Below are 13,264 nucleotides of genomic sequence, written 5' to 3' on the forward strand. Positions count from 1 at the left end.
TACAGTCACTCAGCAGTATTCATTGAGCACCTACTGCATGCAGAGTACTATACTAAATGCATGGGCAAGAGTGATAGAATTAGAAGACATGACCTCTACCCTCAAGGACTGCCTCTCCCTGCCTTTCCTCACATGTCTCCATCAAAGAGAAGCTGTGTAGCCTCGTGGATAGAGCACGGGCCTGGAATTCACATGGATCCAGTTCTCACTGGATCCTGGATCCTTGTTGGAACCGGATCCAGTTCCAACTCTGCCCTTGTCTGCTGTGTGACCTTGGGAAAGTCTCTTAACTTCTCTGTGCCTTAGTTACCTCATCTGTAAAATGGAGATTAAGGCTTTGAGCCCCATGAGGGACAAGGATTTGCTTATATCCACCCCCAGAGCTTAGTACAGTGCCTGGCACATTGTAAGAGCTTAACAAATACCACAATTATCATCATTATTATTATTTACAACCTGCTCCCAACTTCCAGTACTGATCTCTGCACATAGTAACTTCCAGTACAGTGCTCTGCACATAGTAAGCACTCAATAAATATGATTGATGATGATGATCTCCATCTTCCACTCTCTGTATCAACCTCTCTCTCTCCTCTCTCCCCATCACCATGGCTCCTTGCCTGGACCTTTTCAGTTTTCCTTCATTTTCTTCTTTTTCATCTTGTCGTCCCTCTTTTTTTCAGTCTTCAGCCACGGTCCCTGCTCCTGTTGCATATTCTCAGCTTTGCATTTGTCTTCTTTAATTAGGAACCTCAGGATTCTCTGCCATTATCCTTAGAGATTGGCAGCTTTTGCGCTTTCTTTATATTTTACTGGTGACTATCTTTAGCCTCAGAGAAATCCAAAGAGAGGGGCTGTCAACAGGTAAGGAAAGGCTAAGGCTGAAAGCGGTCTAGGGAGAAGCTGAGCTCTTACTTGCTGAATGTTCAGAATGTGTATATTTGTTAATTTCAGTGTACAGTCAAGTGTTTGGTTATCAATTGAAGATTAATGCACAACTTTAATAGGTAGTTTTTTAGAAAATAAATTGAGTTTGTTTAAGATAGTCTTTTACAAGGCATGTTTTAAATCCTTTTTATTAAGAACTTCTTGTTTCACAAGTGATCTGGGAGATTCTGGAAAAAATAGCATTTTTAGATTACAAAGTCCATTTAAGTCACCATGATGAAATGTGGGATAGAGTTTAATGGTGAAAGTTTTGGGATTCTGAAATTATTGTGATCAAATCACCAAATTATTAAATTGAAATCCAAAGAAATTCTTGTTCAGTCAAACACCTTCAGCAAGCTCCTATGAAAAGTATATTTAGTATTTGTAAATATTCTCTCTTGTAATGTCCTGCATCCATGTTGATATTCTGCATTTTGTCATAAGTTTTGTTTTTATAGCCATGCTAGGGTTTTTCCCATAGTTTGGTAAATTACAGCTTTTTGTGTTGCGGAATCTTCCTCGAAAAGGGCTAAAACTTCATCTTTCCTTTTTTAAAATGCTGCAGTTACTTTCAAGTGAAAATATTTGAATAGAAGCAGTATCTTTAAAATATTACCCATAGATTACGACAATCAGTGTATAGTCTCAATACGTAGTGAGTGGCAGTAACAAATCATTTCCTGCTTTCTGATATAAAACATTTACATTTGCTCCAGATGGCTAGTAGACAAATAGGAGATTGAAAGTAAATTATTTTAAAAAGAATCTCCATTCTTCACGGGAAAAATCATGGTGCCATTCTTATGGGGAGTGATTTTTCAGCTTTATGGCTAATTCATCTTAAGTTCATTTGACTAGGATAGAGCCAGTCTGTGCTACATGCAGAGTTTTTAAAGTGTATCAGTACTATATCATGATTATTTAACCTAGCTTTCAGAAATTTTTTTATAAGGCCTTACTAGATTTTTATTACCCTTTGGTCGATATTTTTGTCAAATTCATTGTAGAAAAGTCCTGAAGAACAGTTACTTTTTGCTTATGAAAATTTCAACAAAGCAATTGACAGCATGAACGTGGCCCGCTCAGTAACTTCTTTGCCAAATGGATTATCGGCATTTGACCACTGTTACACCAAGGTAAGAGTTGATCTAAATTAGAATGAACCATACTATAGCAAGGAAACTATGTTTCAATTAGGGGCAACAATTCTAGTTCCACACTTTAGCTTTGCTCTTTTCTTCCTTTTTAGAATGCCACATTTTCATTTCTTTGTGCTTTCATTCATTCATTCATTGTCATATTTATTGAGCACTTTCTGTGTGCAGAGCACTGTACTAAGTGCTTGGGAAGTACAAGTTGGCAACATATAGAGATGGTCCCTACTCAACAACAGGCTCACAGTCTAGAAGGGGGATAGATACTACCGCTTTGATAGAGGTAGTATGTTGTGTAGCAAGTTTGTTGTTTTGATAACTAACTTTCCTATTTTCCTCTGGATTCAATTGGACAGAAGTTGAACACTTCAGAAGCAAATGGAAGTTGTAATACACCAGTCACAGCCAATAGCTTTGTGATGGATTTGCACCTTGAGCTTATCCAAGCTCAGCACCGAATAGCTGTAATGCTTCTTAACCAGACATCCGGTAGGATTCTCTGATGTACAATAATTTCTCTGAAAGCGTTTTAGGTGGGACTCAGTTGTAAATAGAATAAGTTTAACTTTTAACAACAGACACTGACTACCTCACGGGACATTTTGGCAATTGCCAAATGCAATTGCCAATTTCTCAAAATCTCCAGTGGCTACCAATCAATCTGCACATGAGGCAGAAACTCCTCACCCTGGGCTTCAAGGCTCTCCATCACCTCGTCCCCTCCTACCTCACCTCCCTTCTCTCCTTCTACAGCCCAGCCCGCACCCTCCGCTCCTCTGCCGCTAATCTCCTCACTGTACCTCGCTCTCGCCTGTCCCGCCATCGACCTCCGGCCCACGTCATCCCCCGGGCCTGGAATGCCCTCCCTCTGCCCATCCGCCAAGCTAGCTCTCTTCCTCCCTTCAAGGCCCTGCTGAGAGCTCACCTCCTCCAGGAGGCCTTCCCAGACTGAGCCCCTTCCTTCCTCTCCCCCTCGTCCCCCTCTCCATCCCCCCTTCTTACCTCCTTCCCTTCCCCACAGCACCTGTATATATGTATATATGTTTGTACATATTTATTACTCTATTTATTTTATTTGTACATATCTATTCTATTTTTATTTTGTTAGTATGTTTAGTTTTGTTCTCTGTCTCCCCCTTTTAGACTGTGAGCCCACTGTTGGATAGGGACTGTCTCTATATGTTGCCAATTTGTACTTCCCAAGCGCTTAGTCCAGTGCTCTGCACATAGTAAGCGCTCAATAAATATGATTGATGATGATGAAATGGAGCTGTGGAGCTGGTTGTTCTCCTAGGTATTTAAAAAGAAGGTGAGGAGGACAGGTAGTGCTTTGTACACAGTAATTGCTCAGTAAATAAGAATAAATACCAGTAGTCTATTCCTTAAGACACCATTGGCCATAATTTGTGGTTTGGATTTACTAGGCCTTAGACCCTGGTTGAGGACTTCAAACTCTCTCTCGCTCGCCATCACGATAATGACGAAATAAGGGGTATCCACAGCAGATCCCCTTCTGCCTCTTCTAGCACAAATTAAACTCAGCCCTCCACCAGTCCCTCAGACACACGCTCATATTTTTGTGTTACGCCGAATGCAACAGACCCTAATTTGCCACAGCTTTGAATGTTTCGTCTATTGGCTTGGCATCTTGGAAATTTGTCTAGGAGCTCATCCTATTCTTTTAGCCACCTGTTGTTGGCTTATCCTGGATAGGTAGTAAAACCTCATTACATATATTTTGAGCTTTTAGGGGGCTCTTCTTTTTTAAATGTTATCATTCATGTTTATCTTTTAATGGATTTATATTGATAGGCACAATAATAGGGACAATCTACATTATATTTAAAAGATCACTGCAAAGCTCCATACAATTCTTCCACTTTGAGTCAGGGAATTAAAGCATTGAATTTATCATGAATCACATGCATTGAGTTTAGTAGTTTGCTTTCAGTAGAAATTCTAATAATTAAAAGGAAATGAGTCAAGAAATTCTAATGAAAATTAATTAGTGTATAATAATATTATTCACGTAAGGATCGCACAATGCCTTGTATTTTTTTCCCAGTGCTTAATGCAAAAGGGCTTTGTGCAAAGTTGGCCTATAATAAATAATATTCCTACTTCTTAACCATTGCAGTGATAGATTGAATTTTGAAAAAAACAATTTCATCTCTGCACAATTCTACTTGATTTGTTCATATATCTTTGCTATTTTTCTACTGTAAAACATCAATCAATGGAATTTATCAAGCAGGTACTTTATGCGGAGCACTGTACTAAGCACTCACGTGAGCGCAGTACAGTACAGTTAGTAGACATGATCCCTGCCTTCAAGAAGCTTACAATCTAGTGTACAATTGTTGACATGTGTAGCTATATGTATTATATAATCCATCTTTGTGTGTATATTAGAAAAGAGGATAACTAGAATATTAACTGTAAAACTATTGTTTAATTCTTAAGGGATTGCTATTCTCCAGGTAGAGATTTATTATCTGCTCAGTAAAACTACTTATTTAACCTAAAGGCCAGAATATAAATAATTTTTATCTGAAGTTAGTTCTAAGACTGGCTTGTTTTACTAGATGTATCAATTTAATGATACACCTGGAGTAGCAGCCAATGTAGGCCATGGAATTGTGCAGTAAGAGGTCCTACCCTTTTCATCTGCAGTCCCCATTTACAAAAGAGACAAGAATTACTCCTTTTCTTGAAATAAAGTTGTAGAGAATAGAAATGGTATTTTGCATAGTTGGAGATTTTTCAACAATCCAGTCATTGCTGGCTTCTTAAGTGAGCAAAAAGGCAGAAAAGAATGATATTACCTACTCCGGAGTAGAAACATACCAAGATATCTTTCATCTTTAGTAATTCAAAAGAAAGGTGAGGTAGAATAGGATATGGTAATTAAAAAGACTGTGGGGGTATTTTTTTGACACATCTCTTTCTTTTTTAAGGTTTTCAAACTCTGGACAAGGATCTTAAGCCCACCAAATCTTCTGTAAATACCACACAATCTGTAAATAATGCACATTGTTTAACAGGTACTGTATAAAGGGTCATAAAAATATTTACAACAGGAAAAAAGTTTTATCCTCCTGCTTGCTTAAAATAATATCTTGTTTTACAGAATCAGATGTAATGAATACAATCAAGAAAAATAAATTATCCAAAGCTATCTTCCTGATGCAGAAAGCTGAGCTGATATTTCAAAAGCAGTTAGCCTGCGTTTCGCCAAACCACCTCTTAGAGGTAAGAGTAATATTTATCTTTTCTAAAATAATCTGTAACTTTCTAATGAGTTTTAAATTATAATAAACATTTTCTTAATACTCCTTGTTAGCCTCAAGTACTAAATTAAGTTACAAATTTATCATAGAAATAAGAAATACTTTCTATTTTTGTTGCCTGTTCCTTGGAGAAAATTAGTAAAGTGTCATAGAGCTGAATGGGACCCAAAGAATTCTATCTATTCAAAACCATTTTCTACAATAAGACCTTTTTCTCTTTTAAATTTCACTACTTCCATTGGCATGTTAGAACTCTCCTTATAATCATTCAAATTAATTTATAATCATTTTTCTCTCATATTGAAATTTAAGTGTATTTCTTCTCATTTGGTATTTGTAGAAATAGTTATTCCCCTTCTAGGAAGTCTTTATATACTTTATTTCTAAGAAACAAAACTACCCCTTCACTTTTGAGAGAAATAACTAAAATGTAAAGCTTCAGAATGGAAAAAGAATTTTACATAGATTATACTTTGTCACTTTATCTAGGTTCTCTCCTCTCCTTTTATGAGTTACAAAACTTCTTTCTGATTTTTCAGCCTCCATATGTGAGTTTGTGGCTCCTATCTTACTTGAGTGTCCTGTGAGAAATGTGGACCACCCGGCTTCCTATGCCCCTAGAGAAATTCCACCTTAAATAGTTTTTTTTAAGCGCCAAGATAATTGGGGTCTGGGGAGCAAATAGAGATGGGAAGTTCTTTGGCTTGCTTGATTTACTTGTTATTTCTGCCTGTTGGGTTTGTGGGTAGGGAACGTCAAAGGCATCTTGTGATGAGGGCGACAGCAGAGGGGTGGATTCTATAAATATACAGTTGTCCTTGACATTCAAGGGTGACATTGCTGACCGTGAGATTTCACCTGTGTGTGAGGGCTGCTGAAGGACAATTTTTTCCCCACCACGTATCTATACAAATGTGATAGTACACATTTTCTAGGCTGCCACTCTTTTAGGTGAGCAGGACACCCCCTGACTAGGCTTTTCAAGCTCCAAGAGTATTGCCAATTGGCTCTTCTAAACTTGTATCTACTCCAGGGATTAGTACGATGCTTGGCACTTACCAAATACCTCGATTATTCAGCTGTTCACTGTGATAAGGTTTTTAGGTAGAGTTTCCAGGGTGGGAAAGGATATCCTACAGCCGGCACGATATGTCTTTGAGTTGCTTTGCCAAGTGGTGATGGGATGTGCTGAAACATCCATACTCTATCACCATATACCTAATAACATGTCAGGGCCAGCAGGATGTGGACTGTGACCTCTTTTAGCAGGAGAAACTCTGGGCCTCATCCATTTTCTAAGCTGCCGTAATAATAATGATAACAATAATTGTGGTATTTGTTAAGCATTTGCTGCGTACCAGGTACGGTACAAAGCAATGGGGTGGATACAAGCAAACCATGTCAGACACAGTCTCCGTCCGCCGTGGGGCTCAGAGTCTCAACCTCTGTTTTACAGATGAGGTAACTGAGGCCCAGAGAAGTGAAGTGACTGGCCCAGAGACACCCCTCAGGCAAACAGCAGATCAGGAGTAGCACCCATGTCCTCTGATTCCCAACCCAGTATGTTTCCACTAGGCTATACTACTCCCCATGGTAACTCTTCATTTTGTGGCTCTCAAAACAGGTTTTAAAACTATAAAAGTTGCAGAGCAATAAGGAGACTCGAGGATAGTTATTTAGCCTTCCCTTTTCTGTGTTAAAGTGATTATGGTTGAGTCTTATTCGTTCTCACTTTACTAATAATCCACTTCCAAACCAGCAGAGCTTGTCAGATCATCTTCCCTTTTGAGCAGAGATCTGAAGCCTGTGTTCATATTACCAACCAAAGCAGCGTCGCTCAGTGGTAAGATCTTGGGCTTGGGAGTCAGAGGTCATGGGTTCAAATCCTAGCTCCGCCAATTGTCAGCTGTGTGACTTTGGACAAGTCACTTAACTTCTCTGGGCCTCAGTTCCTTCATCTGTAAAATGGGGATTAAAATTGTGAGCACCCCCGTGGGACTACCTTATCACCTTGTAACCTCCCCAGCGCTTAGAACACTGATTTGCGCAGAGTAAGCGCTTCATAAATGCCATTATTATTATTCAGCGCTTAGAACAGTGCCTTGCACATAGTAAGCGCTTAATACGTGCCATCATCATTATTATTATTAGTCTTATTATATATGCTGAGGAAGTAAAAGTTTACTTGGAAAAAATGGACTAAGTATATTTATAAATTAGGATTCCTCATTTTTATCTCTTCCTACTTGTTTGGCAAGTATAAACTTTTGAGATCTGATTTCTGAAAGACCATTGTATATCAAATTAAGGCTGAGGGAGTAAAAGTTTATTTGGAAAAAATGGAGTAAGTATATTTATAAATTAGGATTCTTCATTTTTATCTTCCCTTGTTTGGCAAGTAAAAACTTTTGATATCTGATTTCTGAAAGACCATTGTATATCAATCAATCGTATTTATTGAGCGCTTACTGTGTGCAGAGCACTGTACTAAGCGCTTGGGAAGTACAAGTTGGCAACATATAGAGACAGTCCCTACCCAACAGTATATCAAATTTTACAGGATTAAGAGTTAGTTATTTAGATTCTTTACTGGGTCAAAATCTTTTTTTAGAACAATTTATACTAAAACTTTATAAAAATGTATTCTGTACAATTGTTCTCCAAAATAGTTAAAAATGTAATTGAGTCAAATTGAGAATTGTCTTAATCTTGAATCATCCTACTGGGAATGAATATTCAGCTCAGTACACCAATAGAGGAGATTATATGTATAGTGCAACTAGGAAAATAAATTTATTCAAAATTTCATTGGATTACTGGAAGATTTTTATGTAACTAGAGGTTTATCATCCTGGAAAAAAATCCAACAAAGATTTATTACCATGATTATAATTCCACCATTATGCTAGGAGTAGGCACACACATTTTAGAAAAGGTTTTTTTGTAGTTATGCCACATCTGGTGTTGTATGCAAATGTTCTCTCTCAGTAAGTTGTATTTCTCTCTTCCATCGTGAGCCTCACGTATTGAAAGTTATAGGTGGGAAAATTTAGGAAGTTTAGAATATTACTCTATCTCAATCTAAAAAGCCCTTGTTTTTGTTTCAGTGACTGAAACAATTGCGTACTTTTAAAGCATTTGCCGCTGAAATGAATGTTTTCTTTTGGAAGTAAGCATTTTGCCAATTAAGCAAACATTGTATTTAGAAAATCTTTGCCAATTTAGATGTTACCAAAGTATAGTAGGAGCAAACAAAGCCATATGACATTGAGAAGGGAACTCAAACCCAATTTTACTATGTCTGGCTCTGTAACCCAGAGGAGGAGTGTGGTCTAGTGGAAAAAGCCCAGGACTGGAGACCTGGGATTTAATCCCTGTTCTGCAACTTGCCTGCTGGGTGACCCTGGGCAAATCACTTCACTTCTCTGGACCTGTTTTCTCATCCATAAAATGAGAATGAAATACCCATTCCCCCAACCCAATAAACTGGTGACATGCTGTTCATGATCCAATTATCTTGTATCTACCCCAGTGCTTAGCAGAATGCCTTGCATGTGTACAAAATCTGCCCCAAGCTTGGGGATTCCTACTTATTGGATGTGGTACCAACAATTGGATAACCCCCATTCTGTTGAAAGGTGGTGCATGATATCCCTGATGCATGGCTTGTTTTCTCTAAGTAGCTTTTTCATCTTCCATTCCTTCACTTTTATCCAATTGATTTTAGTGGGATCCTCTAAATATGCCAAATGTCTGACTGCCTGGTAGACAGCGCTTAATGGAGATACTATCATTTATCAACAAAAACATTGTCTGTGTCTCCCCACTCCTCAAGAACCTCCAATGGCTACCTGTCCACCTCCATAGCAGACACTGCTTACTCTTGGCTTCAAAGCACTCAGTTAGCTTGCCCCATCCTACCTCATCTCACTAATCTAAGGGAAGCAGCACGGCTCAGTGGAAAGAGCCCGGGCTTTGGAGTCAGAGGTCATGGGTTCAAATCCCAGCTCTGCCACTTGTCAGCTGTGTGACTTTTGGCAAGTCACTTAACTTCTCTGTGCCTCAGTTACCTCATCTGTAAAATGGAGATTAAGACTGTGAGCTCCACGTGGGACAACCTGATCACCTTGTGAACTCCCCAGTGCTTAGAATAGTGCTTTGCACATAGTAAGCACTTAATAAATGCCATTATTATTATTATTATAATCTCCTACTACAGCCCACACACTTCGCTCCTTTAGCACCAGTTAACTCACTGTGCTCTGATCTTGTCTATCTCGCTGCCGACCCCTTTCGCATGTCCTTCCCCTAGCTTGAGTCCCTCCCCCTTTCTATATGCCAGACCACCACACCACTCTCTCCACCTTTAAAGCATTTAAGGTCACATCTTCTCCAAGAGGTCTTCCGTGATTAAGCCCTCTTTTCACCAGCTGGCTCTCCTTTCTGCGTCATCTATGAACTTGGATCTGTGACCTTTGGATATTTGATATTTGCCCCACCACCACAGCACTTCTGTACTTATCCGTAAATTTTATATTATAAATTATTTGTTCACATTCGTGTCTGTCTCCCCTTTGAGACTGTAAGCTCATTATGGGCAGGGAATGTATCTACTAATTCTGTTGTAGTGTGTTCTACCAAGTGCTTAGTACAGCACTCTGCACAACCAAGCACTCAACCCATTTGCTTTTACATTAATGGGGGGGGGGGGGGGTCTGTTCAGTAGTTGGGGATGTTGTGATATTGTCAAGGATCTTTTAAAGTTGACTTTATTCTTCAGAAGGTTGATCTTAAACTATTTGAATGGATTCATTCATTCATTCAGTGTATTTATTGAGCGCTTACTGTATGCAGAGCTCTGTACTAAGTGCTTGGGAAGTACAAGTTGGCAACATATAGAGACGGTCCCTACCCAACAGTGGGCTCACAGTCTAGAATTATTATATAATTTAATAATAATAACTGTGGTATTTGTCAAGCACTTACTATGCACCAGGTACTACTCCATAACCTATGCACTTGCATTCATACCTCCGAGCACTCTGATTCCCCAACCCTCAAAGCCTTTATTTATGTACATATCCTTATATTTTGTTGCTTCCCCATCTGCAATTTAATTGTCCATCTCCCCCACTAGATTGTAAGCGCCTTGTGGCCCAGGATTGTGTCTAACAACTCTACTGTACTTTCCCAAACACTTGGGACAGTGTTTGGCACACACTAAGTGCTCAATAATTACCACCAATTGATAAAGCAAAATTTGGCATTAGACATTATTTTTATGGTATTTGTCAAAGGCTTACTATATGTACTATTAAGTATTCCAGTCCCAACAATTCTTTTCCACATTTCAACATTGCAGTTTACCCAGGCAATGGAATCTCCCCTGAAAATCAGTTTGTTAGCTATTGGAAGTGCTGAACAGAATTTGAATTTGCAGGAGGAAGGATACAGCATATAACAAATGGGTGGTGTAAGCATAATTTTTAAAAAGCAGTGGTGGAGATTCTGGTGTTACAAATTTTAGAGACTCAGTTATTAAATTATTATGGAGTGTGCATGGCTCTGAATTCCATAATTAAAAGTGGTTATTAATTCTGCAAGAATTCAATTAATGGTATTAAGAGCACGGGCTTTGGAGTCCGAGGTCGTGGGTTCAAATTCTGGCTCTGCCAATTAGCTGTGTGACTTTGGGCAGGGTACTTAATTTCTCTGTGCCTCAGTTCCCTCATCTGTAAAATGAGGATTAAGACTGTGAGCCCCCTGTGGGACAACCTGATCACCTTGTAACCTCCGAAGCGCTTACAACAGTGCTTTGCACATAGTAAGTGCTTAATAAATGCCTTCATTATTATTATTATTATTATTGAGCACTTCTTGTGTTCAGAGCACTGTACTAAGTAAGCTCCTGGGATAGTACAATACAGCAGAGTGGGAAAACATGTTCCCTGCCCCACAAGGAGCTTACTGTGTAGAAGCAGAGATCTCAATTGCCTCAGATCTTTAAAATTACTGAGTAATTATGCTAAGCTCTGTTGTGCAGTTACTATTTCCAAGCACCTTCTAAACTATTACTACAGGCCTGAAGTTAAGTGTTCAGTGATGTGGTTTGGATAACAGCTATGATTCGTGGTTTATGAGATTATAATGTTTATGATCAAGAATTTTTGCAAAGCTCAATGAGGCCTAATCCCTTTAAGCTTATTTTTCTGTCTTGTTTTAATTTTTAATAACAGGAAGCATTTTCTTTAATTCAGAAGACTGAGGCAGAGCAAAGTGCTTTGTATTCTTATCAGAAAAAATTAGAAGATTTAACTAAAGAGAAAAACAGAATTCCTCCTCCTCCTATACTGCTTTCCAGATCATATAATTCAATGACCTTTAAACCTGCTCCATTTACTTCGGGTGTTAAGGTAATGCTTTCACTTCAACTGTAAAAAAGTTCAGTAGTTTATCAGTCGATCTGTGATATTTATTGAGTGCTAACTGTGTAATGAGCACTGAATGAAGCATTTGATAGAGTTTAGTAAAGATGCAATCCCTGCTCTTAAGATCTAGCATGGTTATATTATACTCTTTCATTGGGCAATTAGTAGAATCAGTAAACTTTTTTATCTCGCCTTTGGGACTATCAATCAGTTAATCAGTGGTATTTATTGAGTGCTTACTGTTTGCACAGCCCTCTACTAAGTCCTTGGGAGAGTGCAGTACAACAAAATTAGCAGACACATTCCTTGTCAGGAATACGCGGAAACAGTCTACCAGTAGCCAAGGAATGGTACCCCAAATACTGGAGACATGTCTGCATTTTCTGGTCCTTCATTGAAGTCTATGGTGGTGTTCTTAGATGTACGCCAGTGCAGAATTAGGACCCAAATATCCTCTCTATCTGCAGCCCAGGTTTTTTTAGTAGAGTGGGATATTTTTAACTCAGAGATTGGGAGCAGGGGGAGGGGTTGCCATACTCTGGAATTTGATCCAGGTGGTCTTCTGGGAGTTTCCATGGGCCCCGTCTCAGAATTAGAAAAGGAGATCCAGGCAACCCCATTTTCCATGAAGGGGCTATTTGCCCCGAAACAAACCCACTTTATTTCAAGATTGGCTTTTTACAGATATCTCTCAGCAGCCCACTAATAATAATAATAATGGTATTCGTTAAGCACTTACTATATACCAGGTACTGTTCTAAGCACTGGGGTAGTTACAAGATAATCAGGTTGGTCACAGTCCATGTCCCACATGGGGCTCATAGTCTTAATCCCCATTTTACAGGTGAGGTAACTGAGCTGAGAAGTTAAGGGACTTGCCCAAGGTCATACAGCAGATAAGTGGCAGAGCTGGGTTTAGAACCCAGGTCCTTGTGATTCTCAGGCCCGTGCTCTATCCGCTGGGCCCAGCTTCTTCCCACAGTGTGTGATCTAGCTGATTTATGTGGGCCCAGTGATGTTAATGAACAGATCACCAGGCCCTTGTCTGATAGGTATGTCTTAATGAGTTAGTCAGTAGTATTTGAATATCTCACAGGTAGTTACCTCTACTGACAAAGTAAAACTTTAACATAAAAATATGTGACCCTCCATTGCTCAACCATTATACTTCTCACTTGACCTCTCCGATTCCTTTCTTCTTGGTATTCCCCATGTGTTTAAACTTTAGGTCGGCATTACCATTAACACCATCATCATCAGTGGTATATCTTGAGTGCTTACTGTGTGCAGAGCACTGTACTGAGCATTTGGGAGAGCATTCACTCGGTTGTATTTATTGAGTGCTTACTGGGTGCAAAACACTGTACTAAGCGCTTGGGAGAGTTCAGTATAACAGTAGACACACACACTCCCTATCCATAATGAGTTTACCGTCTAGAGTGGGAGACAGGCATTTATATAA

The 13,264-nt window shown here is 39.1% G+C and overlaps 1 protein-coding gene across 1 annotated transcript in view; it reads left to right on the plus strand.

Moving 5' to 3' along the window:
- The window catches only part of CFAP54 (cilia and flagella associated protein 54), a 186,264-nt gene that overhangs the window by 40,241 nt on the left and 132,759 nt on the right, over positions 1 to 13,264 (plus strand). The window contains exons 17-21 of the mRNA XM_038756067.1: positions 1,938 to 2,066; positions 2,441 to 2,573; positions 5,042 to 5,128; positions 5,215 to 5,336; positions 11,611 to 11,787. Coding sequence (XP_038611995.1) covers positions 1,938 to 2,066; positions 2,441 to 2,573; positions 5,042 to 5,128; positions 5,215 to 5,336; positions 11,611 to 11,787 — 648 coding nt within the window. The remainder of the gene's footprint in view (positions 1 to 1,937; positions 2,067 to 2,440; positions 2,574 to 5,041; positions 5,129 to 5,214; positions 5,337 to 11,610; positions 11,788 to 13,264) is intronic.

Source organism: Tachyglossus aculeatus, chromosome 14 (assembly GCF_015852505.1).
Source record: "Tachyglossus aculeatus isolate mTacAcu1 chromosome 14, mTacAcu1.pri, whole genome shotgun sequence".
Taxonomy (NCBI): domain Eukaryota; kingdom Metazoa; phylum Chordata; class Mammalia; order Monotremata; family Tachyglossidae; genus Tachyglossus; species Tachyglossus aculeatus.